A 15,696-nucleotide genomic window follows, 5' to 3' on the forward strand; every position below is an offset into this window, starting at 1 on the left:
AAATGTAATTGGATAACTGTTCAAAATTAAACTGCGGCTGACAGGCAGTTGTGTTGTTAGTCCTGTACTCATCTCATTTCTGTTTGTGAAAGATTAGAAACTTTGTGGCCAGAAAACCATTCCACTCCACAGCACGTGAAGGCTCTTTTTTTTTTTTTTACGCCGACTATACGTAAAGCTGCTCGTGAAGAATCAAACCAATCACGTAGAAGAGAGGACGAAGGCGGGGCGCGCGGGTGTGAATATGAAGTCCACTTGTAACTGTCAGAGCTGAGAAGAACCAACTGAGGGAAAGAACACACCACAGCGTTCTGAGGCTTCACAGCCGGTGAGATCTGATACTAGACATGACTTTAACCGGATAAAACAACGACTTTCAGCTCCTCGTAAAGCCACTATTTCTTTGGTGTGTTTCAGATACTGCACACATCGAACATGTCCCAGGAAGCGGTGAACGGGGTCCCATGCCGGGGCAAAGTACTCACTTTGGACACCATGAACCCCAATGTGAAGCGGGTCGAGTACGCGGTGCGAGGTCCCATAGTGCAGCGGGCCGTGCAGATAGAGAAGGAGCTCAGAGAGGTAACGTTTAAGAGGACTGAGGTTGAGTAAAAAGAAGCTTTGTGCAAAGCGGAGTTTGCGGCGGTTGCATGCGCGTGAGCCGGAGTAATTTATGCACGAGAGCAAAACAAACAAAAACAAGACGAGACATGACAACACACCACAGGGAGTTCAGTTATGAACATTAAGGTGTCAGGTTTCTGTTTACAGCTGAGTGTGTTGCAGATGTGACAGACTGAGAAAAGCGAATTTATAGTCCATAGAGACTGACTGTGAAATGTGTGAAAACATCTGTCATACTCTTGAGTGAAACAGAAAGGAGGTGATCCAGCTGTTGAGGCACTTCAACAGCTGGTGTTTACTCAAGCAGATCATGTTGTTTTTGGAAAGTCTCTTTTTACGAAAAATACTGAAACAGGTGTGTCAAATATGCGGTACACCTGCTCACCAAAAGATCCAATGAGGTGCGAGAATTACACAGAAGATATTAACAAGGGTGTCAAATTCATTGTTGTTCAGAGGCCACAAAGACCCCAATGTGATCTCAGGTGGATTGGACAAATAAAGTAAGAACCTGTCAACCCATAAAGACCCAATCATCCATCACAGACCAAAACCATCTACTGATGTAAAATGTTTAATACCTGTTGATCCACTTATCATATCAATACATGTAAATGATTGGTGTAAAATGCAGTTTTTCATCTTTTCATGGTCATCACATATGATTCATTTGGACGTTCAGAGGCTCCGTAGTGAATGCGGAAACACCGTCATCTTCTACAACACTGATTCACCAGTAAAACCCATGGAGCTGGATCAATAACAGTGGATGGAAATGCTTGGATTATCTTCAGTTAATGATAGATTTTACTTTGTCTGCAGTTGTCTCTAATTTGATATAATAACCCTCAACTTTAATCTGACCCTTTATGAACATCTTCATGATCATGTCACCAATCACAAGTGTTTGCTCCTGGAGGATCCTGTTGGGTTTCTGTAAATTTGATTTGATTTTGATTTGATTTGATAAAGCACTTTGTGAGTCTGTGAAAAGTGCTCTATAAATAAAATTTACTTACTTACTTACTTATCAGTAAGTTAAATACAAGAAAATGCCTGAATTATACTGATAAAATGTAAAATTTTGAAGATATTATAATAAATGGTGATAAATTATTTGAGAAATTTTAGATATAGAGAACATTTCACTTGGGAACTAACACAGAAGTAGCACAGGGTCTTTATGGGATAATAATGACAACTCCAAATTTTTCAGTACAAGAACATGATGACAGTGTTTCTATTTACAAACTGTCTTGTCAAAAAATATGAATAATCTAAATAACCATATGCAACCTGAAATTTCTCAAGAAAAATAAGTGAATTTTAGCAATATTGTGCCTGTTACTAAATGTTTTGTGTATTTCCAGGTCTACTGTGATCTGTAAGTTGTAATGCACACGTGTATATGAGAAGCTGGGGCATGATATTGTTAAAATTGCACTTTTACTTTTTTACTAAAACAAAGAGAAAAATTTGGAGTTATTATTTATAAGTTATTATACTGTTACATTATGCTTTTACTGGTCTGACCCGCTGTATGTGGCCTCTGACATCCCTGCATGGAAAGCTCAGCTCATTGGCTTTTGGCACACTAAATGTTATCCCCCTCCTCCTGTGTTAAGTTAAGATATGGTGAGAAATGAAGGTGAAAGGAAGGAGAAGTAGATACTGGAACTCTGGTGAATAAGATGCTCTGTGGAGACATTAAGTCAGCTTTTAACAGAACCCCTGTGTGCACATGTTACGCTACACTCCTGCCTCATATAACAGTTCCTTTTGGGCTACATTTTCCTCCTAAGGGCAAACAGGTTGAACAAGAAAGTTTGAGTCATGTCACAATTGGATAGAACCTGAAGGGTCTAGCTGAACAAAGTGTTCTGTTGACTATAAATCAACATTACACGCCAGGCAGTAGAGAATCTCGAAATTTTGTTGTTTAGTTTGTTTAGAGATGACACACTGTTCACCATCATCTAATTCTGCAACAATGTTATTGTACTGTATGCATACAAATATTTATAGAGCACAATGAGTCAATACGTGCACTAAGTGGTGGTGTAATATAAAACAATTCTGTTGTGAGCACATTATGCTATAAGGGATATGGGTCTATTTTCATACCCTGAAATCTTAAAAATGATAATGATATGCTGTTGCAGTACACGCAATATTAGATTTCTGGATACTGGAGTTCAAGTGTGGGATATGGGATATGGGATATGGGATATACATAACTTTTATGTGGTAGTGTTTTTCGACCAGGCAGCATCGGCTTTGAGTGCATTTAACTCCATCCCTTGCCTGGGGTGACTGCAGGATGGGATGATGGTTATATAGTGAGGGGTTATTACATAAGAAGAGTGGTTACATTCCGTCTCCTTTTGTCTCCCTTGGTTCAGCCAACTCCCTCCTCCCTCGATGAGAAGAGAGTTTATTGGACTAAGCTGCGGTTGCGAGGCCCAGCAGTGTCAGAGGCCTTTCACTGCCAGGAGGATCTTTACACAACGCCTTAGTGCTCCAGAAAGTGCTCATAGAGTTCTTCATAGATGGCTTCTTTCAGACATGAGTGCTAACTGAAAACATTCCCCATTGCGCTGGTATAACTATTAAGATTTCTTGCAGAGACACAATGTTTTTATTAAAGATTTTTATAGATTTCTGTTTAAAAGTCAAATTCATGTTTCAGAAGAGGGAGTGTAATTACCATAACACACGTCTTTAAAAAGCCTGCTTTGTACAGAAGATTCTAAGAGGATGTAACCCAACATTAGGCCTGTTTTTCTCCTGAATTAAAGAAAAAAATCTTTAAATATTTACTTCTTTTCATTTTAAGCCACCATTTGCAGCCAATGTCTGAAATGTACAATTCAGGAGTTTTGTAAAAGAGGTCAGCAGGGTTTGTACGGCTGCTCTTGTCCAGTCATCTGGGGTAGTGCTTCCTGTGACTGGAATACTTTTACTGACAACTCAGCAGTTTTATGAGACTGTGTGTTTGTGCATGCATGCACCGGTGTGCTGATGACCCTTATAAATCCTTACTCAGACATCTGGCATGACAGAGTGTGTGCAGTAAGCTAATTCAGGCTCAGATCTCAGCTGCTGGCAGGTCGACATTGTTAATAGACAAAGAAAGGAGTAGTGACAGCAGAGCATTACAACAGCAACAAAGAAATTGTAGTTTTAATTGCATTGTCTGTTTTTTTTATAACTGGGGTTCTTTTGTCAAAACACGTTAAGTTGTATAAATCACATGAGCAAAACAGCACAAGTTGCACAAGTTGGAGCTCACTTTAGCCATTCTTATTACGAACGCATGACTGAACAATGAAGGAGGGATGATAATTGTGAGTTAGTTTGCTGGGCCAGGTTTCATTCAGTGTGGAGAACCACCAAGCTTCCTGGCTTGCTCCACTGCCCCTGGTTGTGTAGTCGGTGCCTGGTGCTGATTGAGTAGGAGAACTCAGAGCTGAACCGACAAACCAACTGGCTTGTCTTTTACCCAGAGAACAGCAGCCTCTTTGTGTGTTGATAACCAGGCAGGGACGAGGGCTGAAAGGAAATTGGCTGCCTCCAATTACTTACATTTCAAACAGGCTCTTATCTTACTAAACACTGAGCTGAGGGACCTTGAGGACCTGCATTTGCCATCATGCAAGGACATGATTTACGCTGCCTAAAACACTCCCTATATAGTGATTCTTAAAGAGCTTATCTGTAACCTGTTATATCCTATGAAACAGGCAGTAACAGGAACCAAACTGCATTCATAAAATACTCACATTACTTTGTACTGATGTCTTACAACACTTTCTAACTTTTCCCAAAATATACATCACATAACATACAAATATCAAAACCCCTTGGATCCCCCTCCCCCCTGAGGAAAAAATTAAAATAGGGAATTTGGCTAGGTTTGTAGAGGTTAAGACCAGATAATATAATTAACCCTCCAGGGTCCATAATCAGGCAGCCGTGATCCGATCATGTGCCATTCATTGAGCATGTTTGTGGTTCTTCTTGTAATAAATAGTAGCCTATATTTTTATGTATTTTTGGCTCGATATGTTAATAAAGTAGGTTGAAGTGAAAAAATAATCATCAGATCATATAGATGAAGTTGTGTTAAACAAAAGATACCAAATATGGGTATGATAATCATTTTTTATGTGATATATAAAGACAAAATCAAAGTAACCTCATACCCCTAAGAGTTAAGAATATACACAACGATATGTAATGAGCAAAACCAGACTCATCAGTACTAACACAAGAATTATGAATTTATTCCAGGTAGATGTGAGCCACCGTCACCTCTACCAAACCCTGTTACTTAGTGTGCAGATGGGTTGTTGGGTTTGGGAGCGTACCCAGAGAAGTGTCTGCGAAAATAAGGACACGTGTCTAAAATCTATGAAAGGTGACCATATATTGTAGAACTTCTGTCTGTCATGTTGAAGTACTGCAGTTGTTTTAGTACCAAAATTTGATTTAATGAATTTCATGCATTGCAAGACAACAAGTGACTGAAAACAACATCAGAAAACAAAAAACTGTGAAAGATAACAGACGACCATATTGGGACAAAAGCTAACAACTCAATAATTGTCCCTTCCAACTCTGAATACTTCCTGTTGGCTGGTACTAAATACAGCTAGTACAGTAATCTGTCCATGGTCCAAGTTGTGAGACGGAATTCTATTGGGTACAGAATCCTAAACAATTGCTCTCACTGTGTTGTGTTAAACCTGAGTCACGCTAACCAGGGCAGGGTTCCAATAGGCCACATGCTCCCCACGGTCTGAGGAACACAGTTTGCATGTTTCTGCTTTGTCCAGGGCTTGCTGAAGAACAACATGATGAATTAGAAGACCTGACCCTGAGTTTTGTCCCACAAAGCTCTAAAATTCCAACTCTTACCATGGAAATAGTCACATTTTTCTTACTGTTTCTATGCATGAGCAATGAAACCAAAACGGCTTCAAGGTGTTTCTAATATGTATTTTAAGCACAGTGGACAGCCCTTACACAAAGTAACAGGCTCATCTATTGTCACATTACCTCCTCTGATCAACAGCAACAGGTGCAGCATGTTAAAAGCAACAAACAGACCAGGGTGCAGGCCCCAAACCAGAGCCTGTGGGATCCAATTAGGTCAATGATGCAAACAAACATTCTATACAGAAGAAAAGTGAGTACATCAGATGAAAATAATAACAGTAATAATTTAGCAGTCTCATCAGGCCAGCGGTTCTTGAAAGTGGGGTTTGTGTCTTTGTGTCATCCCTGCTCAGGACAGGACAGGCTTTGTGCCAATCCTGTTCGGTGCCAGGTCTGTGTAAAATAAAAGGGTGCTAATGAGAGAAGATTCATGCGAGGGTGTTTTAAAGGACTGAACAGTGCGTTGGTGTGAGGTGAATGCAAGTAGCTGTGATTTGATTTACATACTGTCCAGCGAGCTAGAAGACTTTATCTTTAATGTGATAAGCTGTCTGGTTTAAAACACAGATGCTGTGTTGATAAAATGAAATTATACATCGGATTTAAGGGACTGCATTTTCCAGAAAAGGGTAAGATCTGGCACCGTGCAATAATGCTGAAATCTACATATTTGGTACTTGCATATTTTAAACGGCATAATTTTTAAAGTGTGTGTGTTTAGCTGTGTATTTTTTTGTTTATGAATATTTTCTCCAGTCTGATTATGTTTCAGTTTTACATCTGTTATCTATACATATTGGTAATTGTATTTTACTTTGTATTTCCATTTCTACTGTGGCTCTTGGTTTAATAAAATATTCTGTGTCTGAAAAGTGAAAAAAAGAGGAGCTGAACTGTTGCAACAGCTGTTTCCTTTTAAGACGTACAGCTTCAGCTACAATTGGACTTTCTCCTTCTTTACCTTTTTACATGTTTGGACACATCTTGTTTGTTGATAAGTTGTATATTTAAAACCTTTATCTCTGCTCTTTGTGCTGAAAACCTGAAAACTTATAGATCTTTCTTTATCTTTCCAGGGAGCCAAGAAACCTTTCACGGAAGTCATCAAAGCTAACATTGGTGACGCTCATGCCATGGGCCAGAAACCAGTTACATTTCTCAGACAGGTTGGACTACTTTTGACTGTGTTGGTGTGGCTTTGAGCACATAATTATAGGATAGTATTGCTCTCCATTTTACCTTGTACTGCACCTTTTCATTTTTTATGTATTGTAATCACTCTTTTATCTCTTTATTATGTATTTTGTATTGTATGTATTGTCTTTTTTATCCTCTGCTGTACAGTGTCCTTTGGTGTTGTGAAAGCTTATATTAAATCATGACATGCTGTGACAACTATTTATATTAGATAGGTCACATTATTTTCATTTATCTCTCAGGTCCTCGCTCTCTGTTCTTACCCTGAACTCCTGGAGGACAATAAGTTCCCAGAGGATGCCAAGAAAAGAGCTCGGCGTATTCTTGGGGCTTGCGGAGGCCAAAGTATAGGTCAGACAACTCCCTCTCGCTCCACCAACCACATTTTTATTTTCCACTAAACACATAGTACCTGCCTCTGTTAGCCTTGTTATTAATAATTACTTTAGATAGTGGCTTTACAAACAAAGGGCCGCTGGTCGATGCAGAACTTTGCTTGAATCAAAGTACATTCTCATGTGTTGAAGGGGCCTACAGTGCTAGCCAGGGCATTGAGTGTGTCCGTCAGGATGTGGCTCGCTACATAGAGAAAAGAGACGGTGGAATCCCCTCCAACCCTGACAACATCTACCTGTCCACCGGTGCCAGTGATGCTATTGTGGTAGGAGGTCCTTATTACCTGTTAACACACTTTAGGACAAACATCCCAAAAGTTACATCAAAAGAAGCATAGTTTCAGTAAAATTTAATCTGTTCTGTATTGTGTTAATTATATACTCAATTGTACTTTGCACATCAATGATATTATCTCACCCACAGGACTTTGTCACTCTCTACGCACTTAGTAGTTTTATGTAACCTAAGTAGGCTCCTGAATGTAGTAAACTGCTATCAGGGGAGCAGAGTTAAACTAGGACAGTTTTCAGTGTGTACATACCGGGTGTGTTTGTTAGCTGTACTATCATAAAGGAGATCTGTGCTGCACTCTGTGTGAGCACCTGTTTCTTTTTGACCTACAGGACGTTTGTCAACCTTATATTGGGTAACTGATGTGTGGCACTCTAGAGAAAAGCATTCAATTTGTGCCTAAACTGTGAGATTCTCAGTTCTGTGTGACGTCAAAGTTGCCTTCATGATAATCTGGGCCGATTCAAGGTACATGCAATTTGGAAAAAGTATGACTATAGTCTTTTCTACATCAACAATCTGACTCCTACAACAGCATCATACATCATTAGAGAATAACAGTCATCTTGTATCATGTACTGTTATTTTTGATATATGACTAATTGTGCATGTTTTACTGTTACATACACATATGTGCTGTGAGTGTATTACTAAGCCTTTAGTGCTAAAATGTGCCCCCTAATGCCTTAACAAGAGGTCGCTAAGCTATAACCCTTCTACATTGACACAAAGCATTTCTTAGTTGTTATTTATTTATTTATTTACAAGGAAGACATTAAAAAAAAATCACAAAACACTGACTTTGCTGAAGCGGGGAAGTGCATTATACAAATCAACTAACTGAAGATTTGTGCTGGCAGAATCTACAGAATCACTATTAATGGACCTGCATACAGTTACAGTTGCATACATGAATGCTCCAATTGGCTCGTGGTTCAAGGATTAAAATTGTCTAAAATGTTTCATGCAATACATGTGTGTCTGTGAGAGGAAGAGATTCATGGGAAAGAGCAACAAAAAGAAAATGTCAAAATGAGACTTATGCATCATCTTGATAGCTAAATTATAGAGCCATATTCTGCAACATTTCTCCAAGTCAGTCTCCACATATTGTTTTTATTTTTATTCTACTGTTTTTCCTTCTGAATCCAGACCATGCTGAAGCTGCTGGTGTGCGGTGAGGGTCGTGGCCGTACAGGGGTGATGATCTCAATCCCTCAGTACCCTCTGTACTCTGCAGCGCTGGCAGACCTGGGTGCTGTGCAGATTAATTACTACCTTGATGAGGACAAATGTTGGAGCCTGGACATCAAAGAGCTGAGGAGAGCTGTCACTGAAGCCAGGCAACACTGTAACCCCCGCGTCCTCTGCATCATCAACCCTGGGAACCCCACTGGTATGTTCTGTCTGTGATGTTTCTCATTACATTTTTGGCGGTTAAGATATTTATATAATATCCTAATGGTGAAACTGTGGTTGTCCTGTGTAGGTCAGGTCCAGAGCAGACAGTGCATTGAAGATGTGATCCGATTTGCTAAAGAGGAGCATCTCTTCCTCATGGCAGATGAGGTAATTCACAAATGCCATTTTCTCTTTTAAGATGCTTTTACCTGATTCTCCTGTTACAGAATGTAGATTCCCAAAACAGATCTGAAAAAATAATCTCTTCTCTAACACTGTTAACAAAAATATTTACATTATTACACAAAGATAATATAATAGTGGTGGAAGAACTATTCAGATCTGTTACTTATGTAAAAAGCACCAATACAGAAATGTAAAAATACTTTATTACAATCAAATATCTTGAACAGTCCGACTAATGATAGCAGTAGCTGTATGTATTAACAGCAAAATATATATTTATGTACGGTTTTCGCCCCCCTGACTGATGTCTAATATATGATGCAAATTAAATTAACCAAGGTTTTGCTTTCTTAAAATCCTATTTAATTCAATCCATTTTTATTTATAAAGCTCAAATTTAAACAACACAAAGGTTTCCAAAGCGTTGTACAGTAAAATAAATGCAAAAAAACATAATAAAAACATAAAATACTAAGATAAAAACACAGTGAAGCTTTATAAATAAATAGATAAAAATGTGAAAATTAATCCTCTGGAGACCTTTTTGGTTAACAAAAAATCCAAATACAACCTGTTGGTTTCTTGTATTATATTAAATATTGTGTTTCTCTAATTGTATATGGCATATGGTTTTAGTAAAGAAATAGTTTTTTTTAAATTGTGTTTGTCTTCAGTTTATTTAGCTGATTATGTAACATTTTTTTGTCGTCCAGCTCTACTGCTACCCCAGACTTTTCCTTTAGTTTTTAATTATTGATGAGATGTTGGGTGTTATGAACACTATGTAAAAAATTTAGAGGGACAAAAACACTATTTAGTAAAGTTATTAAAAACTCAAAAATCTCAGCTAGACACTGCTTTTTATAATACACCAGAATAGTTGGAAACCTTTGGATCTGAGTCTTTAACAGTGTGTTGTATTTTAAAAGTTTATTTTATATATTGTGTAAAATCTTAAAATAACTACAACTGTCAAACAATTTGGTAATACACACAATACTTCTTTGTGAAATATGATAGATAGTATAAAGTAGCACAGAACTAAACAGTTTGTATGTTAAAAATAGTATTATGTTACATTCTTCCACTGTTACATAAGACTACACATGGTTCTTAATAAAATGCTGAATTGTGCATACCTAATTTCTAGAATCAGAAGTCATTCATATTATAGACACCTACAATTCCACAACCCTTTATAAGTTATATTTTTAACATGAAATGATGTTGTTTCCCCACTGTAGGTCTATCAGGATAATGTGTATGCAGAGGGCTGCGCATTTCACTCCTTTAAAAAGGTTTTATTTGAGATGGGACCAGAGTACTCATCCACAGTGGAGATGGCCTCATTCCACTCCACCTCCAAGTGCTACATGGGAGAGTAAGTACCTGGACAAACCTACACAACAGACATGTGTAAGAAGAGCATACAGATACTTAATCATACTGTCATTATACAGGCTTATTTAAATAAAAAAGATCCGATTTCATTATGCAGTATTTTAATAAGGAAAAGCAAAAGAACACTCCAGCCAAGTCACATGTATTCTACTCAAAATCAACTTTTATTTCCTGTCTTACAAGTGTTCGATGTGGCCATCACCTGCAGCACGGACATCATCAATGCGATAAGAGAATTCCTACCAGATGCGTATCAGCATATCATGATCCATTGAGTTGTCTGTGCTGTAGGTGGTGGCCACTTGTAAGATTTGGCTTGACTTGGCTGGAGTTTTCTATTGCTTTTTCTTATTAAAATATTGCGTAATTAAATCGCTTTCATTATTTTTGAATAACCCTGTGCTTTGGCCTGCGCTATGACTTTGCTCTGTTTGCTTTTTCTAGGTGTGGATTCCGTGGAGGCTACATGGAGGTGATTAATTTGGACCCTGAGGTGAAGGCCCAGCTCATCAAGCTGGTTTCAGTGCGTTTGTGTCCTCCAGTTCCCGGACAGGCTCTCCTGGACTTGGTGGTTAACCCTCCGCAGCCCGATGAGCCTTCCCACACCACATTTATGAAGGTCTGAAAATAAACAGAGCACCAAAGCTAACACATAGGCTGGAAATGCACTGAGAGTATGCAAACACAGAATTTACTTATGTAAACACTCCGAGACATCGTACCATATACTACAACAATGCACACACATACAGCTTTATTGTGTATGCCCTAACTGCTTTACGAATCATCTGAAACATCCGCTTGAAGATGGATATTTTAAGATCAACACAGCTTTAAGATGGTTATTGTAAACAGAAAAGAAGTTTGAGCTTTTGAAAACGTTATCACATGAATTATTCATGGTGTTTTAATGTTGGTATTTTAGGTCCATCAGACTGACAGTGAAGTGATCTATAGTCCAGGAAGCCATTAAGACATTAATGAGCACAATTGTTATTAGTGTCTTCAGTAGGTTTTCCTAATGATGTGCATGTATTTTAACATATTTTAAGGGCAACAACATATGAAAACGATTTCTAAACATATTTCAAGTATTTTTCTCACATTTACTATATGATTAGTCACATATTTCTACTAGCATTTGACTAATTTTTTTTTTTTTTTGTATCAGACATGTAAATAGTTACAGTCCATAGAGTATGGTGGACATTAAAAATAATGATAATTAACAGGGTTATAAATGTAAAAACAACATGCATGCACACACCCTATCTTCAATAACAAGTATAAAGATGCTGGTGTCAGTATTTAACAAGTGTAGAAACAGCATAAAAGTCAGAGTTAACAATTGTAAAAATCACAACATTTCTAGAGTGACTTGAACGCAGTATAAAATTCAAAATTGCTTTCCGTAACATGTCATAGTAAGAGCGAACATTATTAAAACAGAACGTACCACTAGCACTACAGCTACGATAAAAACCATGTATAATATGGAATGCATGTTAAAAGCAACTCTGACTGAGTGAGCAGTACAACATTTAAAATTAACCCATAAGTAAGAGAGATAAATATTTGAGCAAAAAGATATGAACAATTTATTCTTAACAGTAGTGGAACAAAAATAAAACCTGCAAGAGATAAAATTACTCCTGCCATAAAGACTCCTAACCTTAGTTTGAATATCATTATCATCACTAAGATTATTGGATACAATATGTCCAAGGTACTTGTAGGTTTTGACATATTCTAATGGAAGGTTATTCAGCTCAAATTTAGTTTTTACATTGTAACTATTTGTGTCAAACAACTTAATCTTTGACTTATCAGAGTTGAATAAAAAATCATGAGACTGACCGTACTGGGAGAAAGTGTTGAGCAACTGCTGGACGCCCTTGGCAGATAGAGCAATTAAGACTATATTATCTGCATACATCAGATGATTAAAAACAATTCACAAACAACAGCAACCAACTGGATCATTATTGAGTTCAATACTCAACAATTTGGTATAAAAATTAAACAGGAGTGAGGAGAGTTTCCCCACCCAGTCGGACACCATTTGTGACAGAGAAATCCTCAGATAGTGCTGAACCCTAACGAACTCAGTGAACCTGACTAGAGTACCAATATCCTATGAATCTGACAATATACATTGGAACTCCACCATAGACCATTTTTTACAACAATTTCAAATGATTGAGTCGATTGAACGCTTTGGAAGCATCGAGATAAGCTATGAACATCTGAGATCCATGTTTGATATAGTACTGAATCAGTTCCTTCAATGCAAGAACACACAGGTCAGTACCATGTTTGGATTTAAAGCCAAACTGGTTGAACGTTGTATACAAGTAGGGTTCAATCCTGTGAAGAATTATACCCTCCAACACCTTGATTATAATATTAGACAAGCCAATGGGGCGATAGTTGTTTTTGTCACTAATACGTTTGTTTTTATCTTTAAGAATGGGAACAATCACAATTTTTGTCAGAGAATTCGGGATATAGCCATGCACAAAAATGGCCGAGAAAAGAATGGCCAAGACAACTGATAGATTAACACTGGCAAACTTGAGATGCTCAGCAGTGAGCTGGTCACACCCAGCAGCCTTCCCAGATGGAAGTACTTTTAGTGTGTCAGCCACCTCATTAGCTGAGACTATCATGCCCTGGTAAAAGATATCACAGGACAGATTATTCACTACCACGGACACAGTTAAATATGGACTGATGATGTTCCTTCCACATATCAGGGATGTCTTCTCCAACAGAAGAGCCAACCTGGTTAGGTAGATTAACTCTACTGTTCATCTTATTTCTAACATCTTTCCAGAATTCACGATCATTCTTCATTAATAAATTGTTTACCAGTTTATCAGCCACAATAGATTCTCTATTATTTTCCATATCTTAGTCCAAGCAGGACTAGGATATGTAGAACTTTCAGGTGGGAGATCCTTCTGATCAGCCAGGGTAAAACCATAATCACCACAGAATCTTAAAAGAATTTCACCAAATAGGGACTGACGGGATATAAATGCATTGAAATCACCAACTGCTGATATGCAAGTGTTATCAATTTCATGAATCTGGCAGAATAACTTGCCAAGACAATCATTATATTTATCCAGGTTATCACTAGATTGATATGGGAGATAAACATTGAGCAAATGGAAAACCTTTCCAGATTGGGCTATTTTCAGACCATATAGCCAATCAAGTTTAAAATCAAGGGGAGAGATGACCACATCCAGGGACTTTCTCCACAAAAATTGCAGCTTATAGTAGGCAGTAGACTCATTCTGAATATTTATGAGCAAATCCGTAAACCCAAGTATGAGCTTAAATTCATTTATAAACATACAGTTTATTCATGCATTACTCTGCAAAGTTCAGCCTTGTCAAAGATTGTAGTTCAGTGCTGACTTTCCAAAACTTAGGATCACAGAACTCTTTATTGGCTCAGCAATGAATGGAGTAAAATATACAACAATATATGTGAGTTCATTTTGAGTTCTCTGGAATAATAGATAAATGTTGAACTACTTTATGTGAAATGAAAAGGAGAGGTAGAAAATGTAACAAGACAAAAACGGTAAAATGAGAAAGGATTCAACAAGGGGATATATGTCATATGACAACAACATCCAAACTAATTGTGTAAGATGTAAAAAATGGATTCTCAGACTCATTTTAACAGAGTTAGAAACAATGACGACATTATGGCAACTTCAGATGTATCCTTGTAAGTGTGGGTCTCAAGGAGAAATGAATGTATTTGTTGTGTGTGAAAAATTTTTGGGATCCACAAAATTGTTTTTAGTGTGCCTATTGTCATGCATATACTAGCCACAAGGGGGCTGTAAGATTATGGACTTGAAACCTCAACTGCTTTGTAAACCTCTTTCTAAATGTAGACTTGAGTATTGGTGTTATTGAAGGTTCAGGGCATCCTATCATCAGCTGTGTTTGTGTTCTTCCCTTTTTGTTATTTATTGTTGAGTTGAATTTGTGTGACCCACTCACCTCTGAGGACTTGGCTTCCTACTTCCTCTACAGGAGCGGACAGCAGTGCTGGCAGCTTTGGCGGAGAAGGCCAGGCTAACAGAGCAGGTGTTTAACACAGTGCCTGGTATCACCTGTAACCCAGTCCAGGGAGCCATGTACACGTTCCCTCGCATCACCCTACCTCAGAAGGCTATTGACAAGGCCAAGGTCTGCACCACATGCACCCAGAGTTTAACAACTACATGTCACTGGGAAAGAAACCTCACTTATTGGCATTAGCATGACTGTATATGTGTGTGTCTGTATGTGTGTCTGCAGGAGGCAGGTCAGGTTCCAGACATGTTCTACTGTATGAGGCTGCTGGAGGAGGAGGGGATCTGCCTGGTGCCGGGTAGCGGCTTCGGACAGAGAGAGGGAACCTTCCACTTCAGGTTAGAATAGTGAAACTAGCTCTCTATGGTTAGCGCACCGGCTAAAACTGCTACTTGTTTCCCAGTGGTCTCGACTTTGTGTGATTGTACATGTTGACAGCAGTTACTTCTGTTTTGAAGCTCACTTCACTTTGTCTTCTGTCCAGGATGACCATCTTGCCCCCCACTGAGAAGCTGAAGATCGTCTTACAGAAGATCCGTGACTTCCACCAGCGTTTCACACAGGAGTTTTCCTAACAGTCCTCCACCTTTTTAACATCTTAGAGGCATTTCAATGAATGCCGGCATCTTCAAGTGCCTTTGAATGAGGCAGCAGTGTTGGATATAGCTGGCTGTCTTATCTCGGTTTAAGGGTTATTTGAACTGGATCAGACTTGTAAAGATTTCCTCACTGTTTGGAGTCAGTGAAGAACCTTGAACATTTCCTTTTAGACATCTAATGAAAACATGCAGTGAGAACTTAATGATTTACCTTTCATGATGCACTTTCCCAAAGTTTTATCTGGTTTTAAATGTTTAAAACAGTATCATAGAGCTGGTTGTATATTATCTAGAATGATGTTAGATGCTGCTACTGTGAGGTGCAACTCTTTCCTGCCAATGTCTACATAGCCATATTAGTTGTCCTTTTAATCTGTTTGGATGATTACTTGATTAATCACATTGGCTGTGAAGATTGCACCATGTTGAGAGTATTGTCAGGAAGACCCATGTGTTTTAAGAATCGCTGAATGTAGCCATTTGTATACTAATGTACAAATTATTCTTAAATATAATTAAAACACTTGAATTTCTATTACTGCGCTTTTTTCCAAAG

General features: G+C 38.2%; 1 protein-coding gene across 1 annotated transcript; it reads left to right on the top strand.

Moving 5' to 3' along the window:
• Positions 1 to 220: 220 nt before the first annotated feature.
• si:ch211-217a12.1 (alanine aminotransferase 2-like) lies at positions 221 to 15,682 on the top strand. The gene is made up of 12 exons (XM_030123047.1): positions 221 to 328; positions 418 to 582; positions 6,642 to 6,731; positions 7,005 to 7,113; positions 7,290 to 7,423; positions 8,602 to 8,845; positions 8,939 to 9,018; positions 10,281 to 10,417; positions 10,882 to 11,056; positions 14,500 to 14,655; positions 14,767 to 14,879; positions 15,026 to 15,682. Exons 2-12 carry the CDS (start codon positions 436 to 438, stop codon positions 15,114 to 15,116), a joined length of 1,476 nt encoding a protein of 491 aa, XP_029978907.1. The 5' UTR covers positions 221 to 328; positions 418 to 435; the 3' UTR covers positions 15,117 to 15,682.
• The last annotated feature ends 14 nt before the right edge of the window (positions 15,683 to 15,696 follow it).

Source organism: Sphaeramia orbicularis, chromosome 20, assembly GCF_902148855.1.
Source record: "Sphaeramia orbicularis chromosome 20, fSphaOr1.1, whole genome shotgun sequence".
NCBI lineage: Eukaryota > Metazoa > Chordata > Actinopteri > Kurtiformes > Apogonidae > Sphaeramia > Sphaeramia orbicularis.